Genomic DNA, 17,368 nt, shown 5'->3' on the forward strand with positions numbered 1-17,368 from the left:
GAATTAATAACTAGGGAAACATACTTAGAGGGACAAGGGTATTAACCTAAACTTAGGTGCATATCATATCCAGGTATTATGATAACCTAATATGTTGAACGATGACATAAAAGAAAGAGCTTAAGAAATTGGCGAAGTCGAGTGATTTTCTAAACGATCATCGTGGTACATGGTTCTTTGATGCGGGGACTATAGTGGTGTTGCGGTTAGATGAAGTCAGTACAAGCATCAAGTTTGAGTGGGTGTATCTAATGATGTAAAGATATCGATAAGTACTACTCTCGAATGAAAACACATCATACTTGTACATACATCGTTGGAATATCAAACGCGGTGAAGTAGGGGCAATGTTACGGGTGAGAGTTGCACATCATTTAGTGCATTGAACCGAGTCTGTCACGACTTAATATGATATTTCCTTTTGGGTTAACGATGGACATAATGAACCACACTAATGATGTTACGGGATGCCTTACTCACAATATAGAAAACAAAACTAGAGACCAAACTTACACCTAACATTCATCCCTTCAAGATATATTTAATTTCCCTAGTTGAGATTTTATTTAGAACAACAAACTAAATGCCCGTAAGTTATTTTAAATGACATAATTATAAATATCTTATCTATGCAATTAAATTTATGTGTAATAGACAAGTATTCGTCTGGTACTAATACTTGAGAATTTTTTATTATATATGTTGCATTTACTGAAAATAGATGGTGAACGTAATTGACACCATGTGTGTTTTTATGGTCATATACGATCTTATTTGGTTTTAATTGCGTTTAATGGCATAAATTATTGGTATTATATACATGACTATTTAAGTATTTATAAATTACGTATTGGTAACATGCATTAGTTGAAATTATTTTCTCAAATCCGTTTATACTTGAAATATTTGTCTTTCTCATTTGTAATTTGATTGACAAATTTGGTGACGTATGCGGAAAATGTCATCTTAAAAACATGATAAGTTATTATTTATTGGTGTTTATAACTTATTTATAAATGTATGTTAGTAGATTATGAATTATTTACTAACTTGGAACTTATGTTCTTGTGTGTCTAGTTGATATTTACTTTCAAATAGAATATATTTGTAATCTTAGAAGAAAAATATCAATTGATAAAGTTATTTATTACATTTTGTTAAAAAAAAAAATTAAAACTTTACAAAAAAATGTTGTTTAGGCATCATACCTTAATAAATAAAGATAAAGTTTATTTAATAAATAATAGAAGTTTTGTAAAAGAAAGGACTTACAGTTGATGAAATAATTCTAAATATTTATTGTCTTGAAAAGACGAAAAAAAATCTTTTTTATTTTGCGAAAAAAAAAAATCCAAAAGTTACTACTTCTCATGGACTGCCTACGGAAATTATCTATCTAGCCTATCAACTACCCTTTGTCATTTTGGATAAAATGACCTCTCATCTTTAACCATTTTTAGGTTTTGAATCTTACGTTTTTCAAGAGCAAAAACTCATAAACAAACTTAATATTATCATCTCCACTTGTTTCAATTTATATCTGCTTGGTATGACTCTCTTATCATTATATTATATATAAGTGTTCGAGTGTGTGAGTGATCTAAAACCTCTTTTCATTATGTTTGAAAATACGATTTAGAAAAACTTATAAAATGTTTTTAAAACCAACTTTAAAGAATCAAGGAATTTAAGGGGATCAACCATAGGTGAGTAATGTAGCTACATCGAATTGTAGAGCAAGCTTTAATATTTATGGATGAAAAAATGGGTCTATGTTTAACGCAAAGGAAACATATGTATTAGTATGTGTTTATCTTCAAGTTCTTTGCATTCTAAATGGTTGCGTGAAAATCGGTTCTCTTGAGTCTTTGACAAAAGCGACTTATATATTTATAAAATCTTTGTCTACTAAAAACTTTTATTTTTATTATAAATAAACGTTCAAACAATACATAAATTATAGCAAACAATATCTTGCCATGCTATATATAGAAAGAAAGGTTTGTGTACAAGTAAACATCATTCAGAGCTCTGAAGTAGCAGCCTTATCCAAGAACCACGTGAGCCCTCCTTCAGGTGAAACCTTCTGCACAGGCAACGGAAAACCATAAGAAGCATGTGGGCCCAACGCCACCTTCACTGCATCAGCTGCGTCTTCTCCGGTCACCACCATTGCAATCTCGGAAGCTGAATTGATCAAAGGGAAGGTGAAAGTGATTCTGTTAGAAGGAGGTTTGGGTGAATCCCTGATGAAAGTCACCCATTTTATCTTCTCAAATCGTTGAAAATGCCAGCAGAAGAGTGATGCGACGTGCCCCTCTGGACCCATTCCGACTAACATCAGATCGAATTTAGCAAACCCTGTAATTTCCGATGTTCTTAGTTTCTTGTTTGCTACTAGATCTTTCAGTCGCTGTTCATATTCATCTGCTGCTTCTTCCGGTGATAATCTTTCCTTGATCGGGTAGATGTTTGATTCTGGAATTGGCACCTGAAATATGTTGGAAAAGTTCATATCATAAGTTGATGCATGGAACTGAAACAGATTATTCAAAGTTCAAAATGGGATTCGCGATCAAAATCACTTCGAAATATGAAATTTGTGACGAAATCATGAAGCTCGTCATTCATACTTGCTTCAACCATGGAACTGGAAATTATAAGCATATCATAAACGAATTTTAAACCTCTTCACGTAAAAAACGAAATACCTTGCTTAGAAATCCATCATAAGCAAGCTTGTAATTTGAATCAGGATGATCCAGTGGAACAACTCGTTCATCAAGGAAGAATATCGACCATTTCGACCAATCTATGGAATCAACGTATGGAGGTTCAGTTAATTTCCTGTCAAAGATTAAGCTCAAATTCATCGATACAAAACATAACATCGATCAAAGAGTATTGAACAAGTAAATCTGAGTAGTTTGTTTTACTACGTACTACTACAACTACCTGAGAGTATCGATTAAAGAACCGCCGGAGAGAACAACCGAGAAAGAACCATTGGCGGCGATGAATTTAGCAGAGAGATGGAGGATGTATACAGCAAGAGCGATGGCGACTTGATCCTCCGTCTCAAACGTTTGAATATTCGGAGTTGATGGCGCCATTTACGACCGATGAACAGAAGTGGAATACGGATATGCTCCTTCATTATGTCTTTCTTTATACTTTGTAGCAAGTGAATACATTTGACCGAATTCACTCGTACCTTTTTCTTTTCCTTTTCCTTCTAATCTAAAGTTTTAATATTATACCTAAAGGGAAAACGTGCATTCAACACCACTATATTTTATTAACTTAATTAAATATATAGAAAATTAGTTATAAAACTATGTATTATATGAATTGATTGAAAAAAATAAACGATATAAACACTTAACAATTTAAAAAATTTAAATTTGTAAGAAAAAAATAAATATTTAATTATTAAAAGTTAAATTTTTATTTATCTTTTAAATTTAAACTAATAATTTAAATAAATAAACAACTAAAATAATTGGATTCAATTTAGAAATTTATAAATATAGAAACTTTAAGGAAAGTTGAATTAATAAACTGAATATACATTTATTATTACATTTAAGTATTATATGAAGTTTAATAAAATGGAAAAAACCACAAAATGATACATGGATATAATTTAATCTAAATTTACCACAAAATGACATGTGGCATAATGCGTAATAAGATTACAATTGAAAAAGTCATTTTCGTTTATTAGAAAGGATTATAAATTTTGATATTTGGGTATCATTTCTGTTAAATATCATGATATGTTAACACATCCTACATGCCCGTCGTGTGAGGGTAAAATTTTGGCCTCAACTTCGTCACATTACCGTCATTATGGAAATAAATTACTACTTATACTCCACCTATACCCTTTAGATTTTGGTTGTCCTTTCATCTTGTTTCTCTTTCATTCTAATCCTTGAACCCCTAAAAACCCTAATTCTAACCACCATTTAGGTAGGAACTCCAATGTTCAATGCTTCTTCGGCCAAATACGATATACAAATGGACCTGGACTAATCATCGCAATTATATTTATGTGAATATGGTGTTCCAAATATGGACAGCTCGACCATTGAGCCAACATTTGATATGAGAGTCGTATGTGGTAAGTTCTTTAGTCTACATTAATGAGATGATTGTGATGTTGGTGTATGTGGTGACCAGGGTGGTTTATGGTTTATGGAATCATGAAAGTGATCTTAGATTTCAAGTAGGATCTTCTAAATCACTTTTCAAATTTGATATTTTACCCCTTATCCATGGGTTATCACAAAATTCAAATTATAGGGATAATCAAAATGAACGACTTTGATTGTAAGCAAATGAAAGTCGCGAGAACTACAGAATGATTATAGAGAATTCACATTCATAAGGATTCAAAATTTATAAGTTAATGAGTCCAGAATTTTGATAAGAATAATAGTTTTTAGGATGTTAATGGATTTGTAAAGAGATATATGTCTAAAACTGATTTATTAGTTTTGTCCGCACATGGTTAAAAGCAAGCAGCTACAAGGAAGCATAAACTTCATTCTACTATCTTAAAACAATTCATACTTCATAGTATCCAGTACTCTTCCTTTTAATAAACTCGTCTTAGATAAGTGTGTTTGAAATAAAGTCAAATGTCATTAACTTTTTTGGTAATATCTATAATAATAGTGGGGTCTTTTTAGGTTGGCCTCATAACACAAATAGCATTAAGAAAATGGATAAAATAAATTATTAAGGAATTAAGGAATTAATAAATCAATTAGAAATTATATTTGTAATTAATTAAATTGTTTTAATTAGTTAAAGAGCTTGAGTATTAATTAAATCCTAGAGATTAATTGGAATATTTCAAAAGCTCCTAGAGAGCTGATATAGACTATTTTGATAGGCTCCTTGGATAAGGATACAACAGGTTTGAATCAGATAAACATTAACTAGAAGAGTCTGAATCCTTCTAGGATCATATCTACAAACTATAAAGAGATTGTTAGGGCGTCAAACCCTATAACTGCCTTTTTGCTTTATATTTCGTCCATATCTCTCTCCCTCACCTTAGGAACGAAATTCATAACCCCTCTCTTAGGGTTAGTGAATTTCGAATAAACCTTATTATAGGGTTCTTCCTTTTTGCTTTTGGACATTATGGGTCTTACTACATTAGAGGGATTCTATTTTAGATCCTTCATCCACTACAATAACTGGCATTCACATGATCTCAAGTAAAGAATCAAGAGGTTAGTATGTTCTTACTAGTTGGTTTTTAAAGTTTGTTCCTATAACTAGTAAAACCTAGAACTTAGTGTGCAAGTAAACTTAGGTAAATTTTTTATTGTTTTCGCTGCCTTAAGATGATAGTATATTGATGCTAATAAAACCCAACAGTGGTATCAAAGCTTAATAGGTTTTAAGTGATTTCATAAACTTTGTAAAAAAATGAATATTAAGAAACTCGTTTGTCGCAGCCGCGATGCGACCGGTGAGCTAAACAGATTTCATATTATTTTTTAATCTCGAAAATTATGGGAAAAACCTCATGTTTAAACTATTATTTTAATTGTTTAGATCTTAATATTTGAAATTTAGATTAATTTGCAGTATTATTTAATAAGAATCTGAATCTAAATATATAATTAATTAAAATTTGAATAGTATTTAAACTTGAATTAAAATTTGAATATTTATCTTGAACTTTATTTACTAAAAGAATTAAATTTAAAAGAGAATAATATAAATTTTAAAAGTTTAAATTTAGTATATAGTATAATTACTATATGTATATCAATTATATCACAACCTAACATGTTTAATAAGAAAACATTATCGTCAAATTAATTTAAGCGCACTCACTCCAACACTCTAAGAAATGTTTAAATAGATCTATATGATTTCTAATGAGATTGGTTTTTAAAATGGTTCAGGCTTACCACCCTCACCGCCTTTTTATATTTTGAGAATGGAGTTACCAAAAGGATTCGGTCGGATTTTGTTTCAAGATTTAAAATATTAATTAATTAATAAAACCAAATTCTCGTTTTATATAATAAAAATGTGAGTCATGTGTTACACATGAAAACACACATATTGTTTATATTTTGATGATGGAGCATATATGGTTAACCGAAACGTCATTGCGAAAATATAACTTAATATGGTGTGTGACTCGTGAGATTATTCTGTTGATGGAATGTGTGTAGTTAATCGGAACGCCAACTTGAGAATGATTTTGTATTGAGTGTCAAGCGGTTTTGCATGGTTAATTCACTATCTATTCAATGATCTGTGACATCTCCATCATTGGATCGAGATAACCACAATCAAGATTAACATGCCATTGCGAATAAATTTCAAATTATCTTAGAGTTTCAAAAGTTTGAAGCTGGCAAATTCCATTAACTACCTAAATAACTTTATTGTGTGTTTACAACATCCTTTTTCTGCAACGACCCAATTTTCACGTCCAAAAATTTCATTTTAATTAATTAATTAAATTAAACATTCATAGGAAAATATTGTCGAATCATAACATGTCATAAAACATTGTATAATGTCTAAAAACCCAAATCGTAAAATGGTGATAATGTCAGAGTACAATCCCAAGGAATCTCATAGTGCGGAATCTGAAGTGTGTGTATGATGTGCAGTTACCACGCCGACTCCTTCCCCTTCGCTGAAGAGGTACCTGAAACCCAACTGAAAACTGTAAGCACGAAGCTTAGTGAGTTCCCCCATCGTACCACATACCATACAATCACATAACATACATATACTGTCCGGAATATCTGGGTGCCCGACCTACCCCTTCGGTCCTCTCGACCGGATACTGCCTAGCATACCTAGGTGCTGGCATCCCTTTCGGTCCTCTCGACCGGATACTGCCTGGCATATCTGGGTGTTGGCCTCCCCTTCGGTCCACTCGACCGGATACTGGGGACTATTTCACCCCCTTACTACTACCACATAACACATATCACATAATCTAACTAGCATGGCTGGGTATGACTACCCCCTCGGCCCTATCGACCGGTAATCTGGGGACTATATCCCCTACTGCCACTAGCACATAGCATCATATCATACTAGCACACAAACATATCAAGTAGTAGCAAACCTAGATGAATATCACAGAGACAATCATCTAAACATACAACTCCTACTGATGGGCCGGCATTGTGGTCGTAGACCCACCGCTACTAGAAGGTAACTCACCTCGAACAAGTAGCTGCTGATAATCTGTGCGGGAAACCTCTGTCTGCTGCTGCTCCGAAAGTCCTCTGGTTATAATCCCCACAAAACACTCAGTCAGAAACTGATATCTACTCTTGGGGTAAAATGACTATTTTACCCCCAACCAAGTCCAAGTCAAAGTCAACTTCCAGTTGATCTGAGTCGCCGAGTTGGGTCGTCAACTCGTCGAGTCCCTTTCCTTTACTCGTCCTTATCCACGACTCGACTAGTCGAGTTTGGCAACGACTCGACGAGTTCCCCTTCTACAAACATCAATGAACCTTCATCCGACTCGCCGAGTCGGATGAACACTCGCCGAGGGCGAGTCGGATGAACACTCGTCGAGTTCACCTTCATCTGATGAACAAGTCCTGATCCCAACTCGCCGAGTTATATAAACAACTCGTCGAATTCATCTTCATCCATAAAAAGATTGACTTGAACTTGCCGATTATGTTCTAGCACTCATCGAGTCCCATGAACTCCACGTCTAAAACTAAATCCAATGCGTTGGTTCACTCTTTCTGTCCTGCTACAACCCTTCTAATCACCCAACTGAGTTCTTTGACCCCCAACAAATATGGGACTCAAAGCCTTGGACTCGTCGAGTCCCAAGAACAGTCTCGCCGAGTCGATAATGTCCATGCTCTATTTCCTCGATTTCTGATGTACAACTTTTGACCAAATGATAGATCCAAGCCCCTAAGCTTGATCTAGCACGTAAAGTTTCAAACTTTACGTGCATGCATGGGACTTTTGAGCCAAAAAGGCTCTAAAATGCCTCTTATGTTGCATGGTACCTTCCTTGGGTGCAAAAGCAACCCAAATATGCTTTGTGACTCCTTCCAAGACTTAGATCCGAAGTCTTGACCCCCAACCATGTTTGCAATCATGGTTGGCCACCTCATTTGGCTTAAAAAGCCCTAAATCTTCCCCAAAAAGGGATCTACCAAATGAACAAGCAAGGTACAGACTTTATACCTTTAAAGGTCTGGAAATGATGCACCAAACTCAAATCCTTCAGTCTCCTCTTGATCCTTCTATGCTCTTCCTTCTTCCTTGAGGTTAAAACCCACAAAAATCACTCAAAAGCCTTAGATCGTGCACCAAAACACTTAGGTTTTACTAGGGAGGGTATCTGGGATCATTAGGGACGAGTGGTGGCTGAATGAGATGATTAAATAGGGTGCAAACCCTCAGATTAGGGTTTTTGTCCAGTCAGAGCCTACTAATCGAGTCCGGGACCCGAATCGACGAGTCCATCACTTAAATCCTACGTCCCATCCCTCTTCTACTTGGCGAGTTGGTCCTTCAACTCGCTGAGTCCAAGGCCAAAAATGCAAAATACTTAAATAAATTACGTACCAGCAACCAGGTGCTACATTTTCACATCGCAAAGCCAAATATGGATCCTATCCTTGTTAATAATTATTTTAAGGTTACGTTCAAACAAACTAAACCACTTTTATCATATAGATGTCTAACAACAACAACAACAATCCTCCTTCTCCTCCTCCACCTCCATCAAACTCAAATTTCTCTCTCATATCGATCCTATCTAGGGAAAAACTCACCAGTCAAAACTACTAGGAATAGATTCATAAGTTAAGAATTGTTTTGAAGTATGAAGGCAAGGAGTATGTCCTCAATCAGTATATCTCCTACTGGATGATGATTCCTCCAAAGAAGAAGTGGCTACTTATAACAAGCATTACGATGAATTGACGAAAGTTGCTTGCTTTATTGTGACATCTCCAATTTCACGGCCAGAAAAGACCGATTTGTTTATGCTTTATTTAAAAATCAAGGTATCCTTTTGAAGAAGAATTGCAGAATTTGTTCCCAAAATATGTTAAATATATTATCAAAGAATATTCAAAGAAATGTATTTTAATTATATTAAAAAAATTTAGGATGTCGTTGCCCAGTGCATAAGCATAAACGAAAATAACTTAGGCCTTACAAACATCAATTATTCTACTGGCCTATAATCCATAAATCTCTTATCTGATCATCACATTTGTACTCTTGTGCCACTAACTGTAAGACAAGAAAGCGAGTAGGTTGGGCTTCGGAGCTTGGTGAGCACATAAGGTTTTCAGCCCACAATAATTAAATTATTTATTTTCAACAAATCATTTAACCCGATTACCAGTTCCCGTTATCCTCATTTTCTGTCCCTAAAGCATCTAATTTATGGGACCTATCCTAAGGATTATCTTGAGGATAGATAATAATGCTTAGAGGATTCCTCAACAATATATGTCAGTAAGGCAACCATGAAGGGGATGGAGTACACTTAGTGAACACTTTTCAAAAACACATACAGGTTCTGAGCTTGCTAACGTTCCACTAGACTATCTAGAATAGTCTGTGGTCGTCATCTAGACTCCGCTAGACGGCAAGATCATCTTTAAATTCAAGGCCTCTCATCATCTATTTTATATTTCATCTTTTATCATCTATATTATCTTTTATTTAGCCATCTTTACCCAACATATTTATAGGTTTTATATATATATATATATATATATATATATATATATATATATATATATATATATATATATATATACAGTTTAAATCAAGTAAAACATGTATAAATCGTTCATCTAGCATAGATATCAGGAACACATATAATAGGAATATATATCATGTAATTTATATTAAATACTTCATATATATGTGCAAGATGAAAGTAACTATGTACTCATTTGTTAAAGTGACGATTCGAAATTCGGATAGCACTGTGCTTCTAGCAACTGCCTTTTCCTTTGACGAAACCTATTATCATTATCACTAATTCTTAGTTTAATATTTATTGTGACTAATTATTAGTCTTGATTCATCATTAATTCAAATTCTACTTCAAGATCTATCAGGTAAGGATCGGCCAGGCAGGATAGTTGGGAGGCAGGATCATTTCGGCGTATAGCCTTTTTGAAATCCAACAACCAAGCCAACGTGACCATTCTAGACACCTCTCCCCTAAGTAGATCAATCAGTATAACAACTTGGAATCACTGATAAATATTGTTTATAGGTTCATAATAACGATAATGAACTTAAACATAATTTATAATTAAAGTACGGTAAGCATAACTCAACTTACAGGTGGTTTAGCGAGAAACCAGACTCCGCACGGGCAAAACTTCTAAGCCGAAAGCTCTACTTCTCGGGGCTTTCTGGAACTCCAGAGCTTCTCTACTAACACTTAGGAAGTGCTAGAGAAAAGTTCTTAGGACCTTGTGGGGTTTGGCAGAGAATATAGTGGAAAGGTGTGAGGAAAAGAGTGAAATTTGGCCTCTATGTATAGCTGTCAGCGCCCAGTACGCGGGGCGTACTAAAAAATTACGTGAGGCGTAATGGGTTTTTATGGGTTACCTGAGGCGTACTAAAAAATTACGTGGGGTTACCTGAGGCGTACTAAAAAATTACGTGGGGTGTAATGTGCCAAATGTCAGCATCTGGTGGCAATCCGTGGGGAAGACGGTGTGGTGCCGGATCGCGCCACGTGTCGCCATTTGGTATACGAGCTCCTATTTTGACATTTTTTTTATATCCACGCATATATTATCTTGTAAAATTCATAAATTTTGTATACGAGCTCCATTTTTGACATTTTTTTTATATCCACGCATATATATCGACGACATCTACAACTTTCATTTAGACTCCATCGACTAATTTTTAATTTATTTTTAAAGTTATATTATAACAGGATTAGAGAGTTAAAGTCCATTAAAAATTCATAACTTTGTCATCCGACATCCGTTTTCGACTGTCCTTATATCGTTGAGCTCCTATTAATTAAATCTTAAATTCTCGTTTATATCATCTTGGCTAAAAATCGAACGATCTAAAATTCTATTTCCGAGTTGTATACTGCTACGTTGAATCTTCGAAAAATCATAACTTCCTCTACCGAAGTCCGATTGGGACGTTCTGTATATGCACGATCTCGGTTTAATATCTACCATGACTTCCATTTAGATTTCTAAGGCTAAAAAGTATTTTTTTTGAAAAATTTATTTTTTACGATACGCGGAGCTGTGCCGGTTTATTCACGAAATTTCGACGGGTCATAACTTCTTCGTTATAACTCAGATTTCAACATTCCTTATATCTCCAGAATCTTTGTTACGGACACTTCAACTTTCTACAAAGATATTGGGTCTAATTATTATTTTATTTTATACGCATATTTTATTCCTATTTTATTATATCGTTATAAGCTCGTATATTGCACATAATTTACACGTAAATCACATAATACTCAAATAATTCTTCTTCATTGCATCAAATAGGTTACAATTATTGACCCAAAATATCACTTCATCATAATTATGCTTAGCCAGAAACGCAGGCATTACAGTAATGTTTGCACCATATCTCCCGAACTCCAAAAGAGTTTCGAGAATATTGGGGTGTTCAACATTAGCGAGCAACTCAAAAAAATGTTCCAAGAGCGGGCTCTTCAAGAAAAGTTTGAGATCGTTAAGTCCTTGATGACTTGTAAATCAGGATGGGAACTCTCCATGTGTACGTTCAGAAAATGAAGTCATACATTGATAGACTAGGGAATCTTGGTGTCATGTTTCCAAAGGGTTGGTCATTGACATAGTCTTCACCTCAATTTCTAGTTCATATCATCAGTTCTTCATGAACTATAATATAAGCAATCTCGACAAGACCCTAATGGATCTTCATGGAATGTTGAAAACTTCTGAAGCTAGCATGCTTAAAGCAAAATCTCCAATTCTACTTCTCTTGTCTTGGCCATTGGGCATGGTGGTGCTAATAAGAAGAAGTTTCTCATCCTAAGGGTAAGGCTAAGTTTGGATCCTCCGATCAAGGTCATAAAAGAAAAGTCGACTCTAAGATAGCTCCTAACACAGACCTAAAAGAGGCAATTTTTACTACCAAGAAAATGGTCATTAGAGATATAGTTGTCTGAAGTAAGGAGATGATGGAATGTCAGGTATTTTGATAGAACATTAAAAGTGATCCTTATGCAAATCGAGATGAAGCTTGTCAGAAGTTGAATGAGAATCAGAGGAGAAGACAATTTCAAGATGAAGAGTCTATCCGAGATAGTTATGTATTTAGAAGTGATTGAGTCTGTAATCATTCTTATGTGTCAAGTACTATTTTGTATTCTACTAAGTGTCTTGTGGTATAGTATGGGAGATAAGATCAATAGGAACGATTGTGTCAGGTTGTTGTTCTTCAGTTCTTTAGTCCATGTGCACCTTTTTTTTCTGTATTTGTCTTTTAATAAAGCCCTTTCCTATATAAGGAGTTGTCAACTTTTGTAATAGGTACTAGAGTGCACCTTTTGAACAACTTCACTTCTATTAAATCAAAGAATTATTTAGTCAATCATTTTTCTCTAACATTCTTCATGTTCTTATTTACTTTACATTATTCATACTTTATATTATCTATCTTGAGCATTTTGTTGAGTTAATCATTTCAAGGCTTAATTGGCTAACCAGACATGGCTGGAACTCTTATTACAAGAAATCATTAAAGTTAGGTTAATTCAATTTTTGAGTTTTCAAACCTAGTCCGTGCAAATTTACGAACTCATAATTGGTATCAAAGCCTAAGTGGTTGTCCCTTGAATCCATAAGAACATATTATAGTTGGTTGAAGATTAACATGGTATCTCAATCATTTCGGTTCAGGATAAAAGTTCTTCTATATATCACTTTAGCTCTAATATATTAACATAAATGGTTGCTTCTAATCAATCTCAACAAATGTATTCAACGCAAATCACAAATAGCATGGGTTGCCCATTGTGTGGCCCATTGCTAGTTGTCGAAGAGTATGATCACTGGAAATGTAGAATGGAGAGATTTTTGGTTGGTAAACAAAAAGGTGAAGAAATATGGAGGTCAATGAAAGAAGGTCCATATGTTCCTATTAGGAAAATGGTCAGAGATGTTGCTATTACTCTCATGGGTCAAGAAGAGCTCCGACCAGCACCTCTAATTTCTAATGATATCGAGAAACACTAGGTAGATCATATTGTTTTTTCCAAAATGCTGTTTGAAGGATCGGAAAATATTAAAGACAAGCGCCTGGCGTCTATGGTGAACGACTTCGACACTTTCACTACCACTCTTGGTGAATCTATTGTCTCTATATCAAATAAGTACATAATTGTGGTGAACAACATGAAAACACGTGGAGTAGTCTGAACTCCTATTGAGTAGAATCTCTAGTTCATCAACAGTATTGGAAAATGTAAGGTCCTGAAACGGATCTTACTAGTGATCAAACAATCAAGACAATCAATAATAACAAGAACGATGTAGAAATAGAAATCAAAACAAGCTTGCACACGCTTCTATTAGTGAAAATGTCTGGTACAACTTGTGGAATAGCAGTCGAGAACTCTGTGGCATCAACAATCATTAAATGACCTAGCTAGCATCTATATATAGTGGACCTGGGGTTTACGACCGTAAACAGGCTTACGGCCGTAAACTCACAACCTGGTCGTAAACAGCTAAACAATCTACCAAAAATGCATATTGACACAAAAGAACCTATTACAACGAAAGCCTAGACCAAACCATTAATTAGACCCTTCAGAAAAAGGATGGGGAAAAGTTAAGTCTTGTCTTCAGAGTAATGGATCCCTGAAGAAACTAAAGTGTAACACTTGCAGATTCGGGCTAGCTAATTTAAAGATAATAAGAGTAAAAATGACTTTTTATAGAAGATTATTTAGGACAAATAATCTTAACCAAATTCATAGTATGTATGACAAGGATTATGTACATATAAAGAATGTTGAAATCCAAATTCGTATGAAGAAGTTATACTTCCTCGAAGTTACGTGATTACTATTGGATTAGTGTCTAAGTCCACAACTATAATTAGTATATACTTGACCCGACCCGGCATGGTCCATTTAGGTTGCATGGCATCAGAACATTTGGGTAGACCTTTTATGAGAAGAGGATATTTGTGACATATTAATATATTATAAGTTCTAATATATTAATATGAAATCATATTATTTAATTAGTATTGATCAAGAATTAATTTGGAATTAATTTAGTGATCAAAAGAGACTCATTAAATATATGGGGTTTGATTGTGTAAATCATTCACTCTTATATACAGCTAAACAATCTACCAAAAATGCATATTGACACAAAAGAACCTATTACAACGAAAGCCTAGACCAAACCATTAATTAGACCCTTCAATCTCCCCCTTGGTTTGGTGCTAGCTTGAAGTTAATCTTTGTCAACTATCATCACATCTTCTTGCCCCATTGCCCCATTCCACATGCGCTTATTTATGATCTCAGCAACCATGGATGTGTATTCCTTTGCGGCTAACTCAAATATCTCCTCAGCAACTTTAATCTAATGAAGGCTTAGATGATGAATGTCCCATTTCCTAAACTGGAACAAATCCCTTCAATCATACAGACGGATGCATCCCTCTTTTAGTTTGATAGTAGCAGACGCTATGGTTTCATTGAATACCTAATAGACCATGGAGCTTAGGGATCCATCCGGGTAACTCTGAAGCACGGGGATTTGTTTGACCTGATTTGTTGCAGGCCACATCACCACCTGAAGTGGATGACCAGTTTTGGGATCAATAACATCAGGATAATGCTTTATAACAGATTCAACAGTCTTCATGGAGGGAAAGCCCTTCTTCACCTGATTTTCAAGAAAGTGTTTGAACTGAGTTGCCTGTTGATTATCTAAAGGATTTGAAAAAGGAGATTGGGACAGCTCTGAAAGATCGACCCTCGTCCAAGAATTAAAATCATGACAATCTATATAGAGCTCTGTGTTGCCGTTCTTTCTCTGCACGATCCACATATTTAGGGTGTCATGAAAACCCCAAGAAATGATTCCTGATCGATCACCATACGTGTCTCTAAACCAGGCGGCCTCAAGATCCGTAATGGTGATTTTGGATTGATTCCCTGGTGCGTTTTTCTCGGAACTCCTCTTGAACAAGAGGTGTCCCTTCTGAGCAGCTTTAGCTTGTCTGTCACGAATAATTTCTGCAACATGTGGAGCATGAGTGGGTTCTTCTTCAAAATGGTCTACAACCCGCGGAGTTTGAGCAGTTGGCACGACAATAGGATGAGCCTGAGAATAAAGATTGATTATATACTCATCTGTAGATGTTTTATATTTTGCACCAAGATCTTCTTCAAGCTTCTTCTTTAAATCAAAATAACTGGAGGTCAGAAGATTAAAATGAGCTTGGAGCTCAGAGATTTGCTTGGTCTTTGTTGCTCTATCTTCTTGAAAATCAGAAACTTGAATCCTTAAATTTGTATTCTCACTCAAAAGATCTTCGACTCGAATGCTGAGCTCAATATTCTTCTGGTCCAGCACGTTCACTCTCCTCTAAAGCTCATCAATCACAGGGTCATCTTCTCCTGAATGACCTTCTCTAAAAGTAATTCCTTTGGCTTTAGAAGAAGGTGTAGTAGTTTTTTCCTAGGCAAGATGCAAAGCCAACCGTACAGAGGCCTCATCAAGATCTGCCCTTGGAGTAGAAAATACTGGTGGAGCAGAGGAGCCACCGGCTTCAAAAATGGTGCTAGGACCTCCACGTAAAGGTTCTGTAGATACAATAGCAGGATTATTTGTTAGCGTAATCGACAAGCCGTGAGTCAAGCTAGAATCCAGAGGCCCGAACCGAGGATCACGTCTTCTTCTTTTGGATGGAGGCTGCAAGGTCTGGTTTGTTGTGCGATCACCCTGAAGTGGGTCAGGTGTAGGCGAGGCACCATCAGGGGGAGGAATCCCTGACACTGTCACCATTGGAATTGTTGAACCAACCACTTGCTATTTAGAAATAGGTCTTGAGTCAAGAACGTCTTCAGTATCCCTTATCTCCGTTGTTGGGAGAGCAACATCACTGATATTATCCAGCAAGGTGATGAGGATGACATTTGACAAGAAGTCATCATTGCTTCCAAAATTGGTAGGAATTTCATCTCGATCAAAACCTGTAAGGTCAAGGTCTTCATACTGACCAGTCTCAGTCGCATTCATGGAAGACCATTCATTGTAGTCACTTCCAATTCGAATTGATCTCAGGTCATGCTCCTCAGCTACAACCACATTAGGACCAGCTGTCTCCTCCCCTTCCTGATCTGATACGGTGATCACATCTCCTTCCGAGATCACCCTTTCTGATGATGTTTGTTCTGAAGATATTTTATCAGAGGATCCGTGGGACTCGGACACCTCATTCGCCTTAGCAAATCGTCTGAATTTGACTAATGGATAAAGTCCTTGAAAAGTAACCTTTCCTTTGCGATTTTATTTAATTAGCCCAATAGTGTGACGGCCCAAGGACTTCATCTCAAGCGTATCACCCTCCTTTATCATGTCAGGAAATTGTTTGCTGATGAAAAGTTGAATGAACCTAGGATACATCAAGAAGGTATCCCGTGTGATGGCATTGATGTTGACCACAAATTCATCCAGAATAAACCTTGAAAAATTGAAACCAATTCCTGCAGCGAGAGAAACTATAGCTCCGGTGTTTCTCAGTGATATTTCATCTGCACCAGACCACCTGCCGGAGATGCAGCTCACGAACACATGGGCTAGAAATCTCCAGTAGGGTGGCAAAAGCTTTTTCATTGTAGGTGGAGAATCACCCTCATACCCCATCTTCCTCAAAATCTTCTGAGCATCTTCAATACCGATTTCGGTGGGAAAGCTTGGTAGGTCATTGATCAACAATGTTTATCTGATGAATTGCTCATTGATCACAATTTTGCATCCTTGAACGATTGTGTCCACAGTCACAGCTCCATCATCGGCTCTTGTCATTTTGGCAGTCTGCCAGAACTCTCTTATGATTTCTGATAGACAACGTTGTTCATGGTGATGGAGGAGGCCAAACAACATTCTCGTAGTACATGAATCATTGATTTGGAATCCACATGAGCCACTAGAGGATCAGCCAGCACCATTGCCAGATTGTGCATGTCTGCAAACTTTAAGGCTGCCATTTGATCTGCACTAAAACATACCAAGACAAGAAGCAAATTTGAGCAAATAATATTTTAAATGATTTAATTTCGAGCCCAAAAGTGAATTATTAATTTTAAAAT

At 35.7% G+C, this 17,368-nt stretch overlaps 1 protein-coding gene across 1 annotated transcript; it reads right to left on the minus strand.

The window, feature by feature from the left end:
- Positions 1-1,889: 1,889 nt before the first annotated feature.
- Positions 1,890-3,147, minus strand: LOC111892952 (probable 6-phosphogluconolactonase 4, chloroplastic). Its single transcript, XM_023889029.3, has 3 exons — positions 2,956-3,147; positions 2,712-2,847; positions 1,890-2,491 (listed from the first exon to the last, which is right to left on the minus strand). The coding sequence occupies exons 1-3, from the start codon at positions 3,111-3,113 to the stop codon at positions 2,024-2,026; spliced, it is 762 nt and encodes a 253-aa protein (XP_023744797.1). The 5' UTR covers positions 3,114-3,147; the 3' UTR covers positions 1,890-2,023.
- Positions 3,148-17,368: the final 14,221 nt, after the last annotated feature.

The sequence above is a fragment of the Lactuca sativa genome, chromosome 7 (genome assembly GCF_002870075.4).
Source record: "Lactuca sativa cultivar Salinas chromosome 7, Lsat_Salinas_v11, whole genome shotgun sequence".
Taxonomy (NCBI): domain Eukaryota; kingdom Viridiplantae; phylum Streptophyta; class Magnoliopsida; order Asterales; family Asteraceae; genus Lactuca; species Lactuca sativa.

Coding starts and splice junctions, on each gene's coding strand:
- LOC111892952 (XM_023889029.3), bottom strand. CDS start 3,113: ATGGCGCCATCAACTCCGAATATTCAAACGTTTGAGACGGAGGATCAA. Junction 2,848..2,955: donor TCTTTAATCGATACTCTCAG/GTAGTTGTAGTA, acceptor AATCTTTGACAG/GAAATTAACTGAACCTCCAT. Junction 2,492..2,711: donor ATGATGGATTTCTAAGCAAG/GTATTTCGTTTT, acceptor AACATATTTCAG/GTGCCAATTCCAGAATCAAA.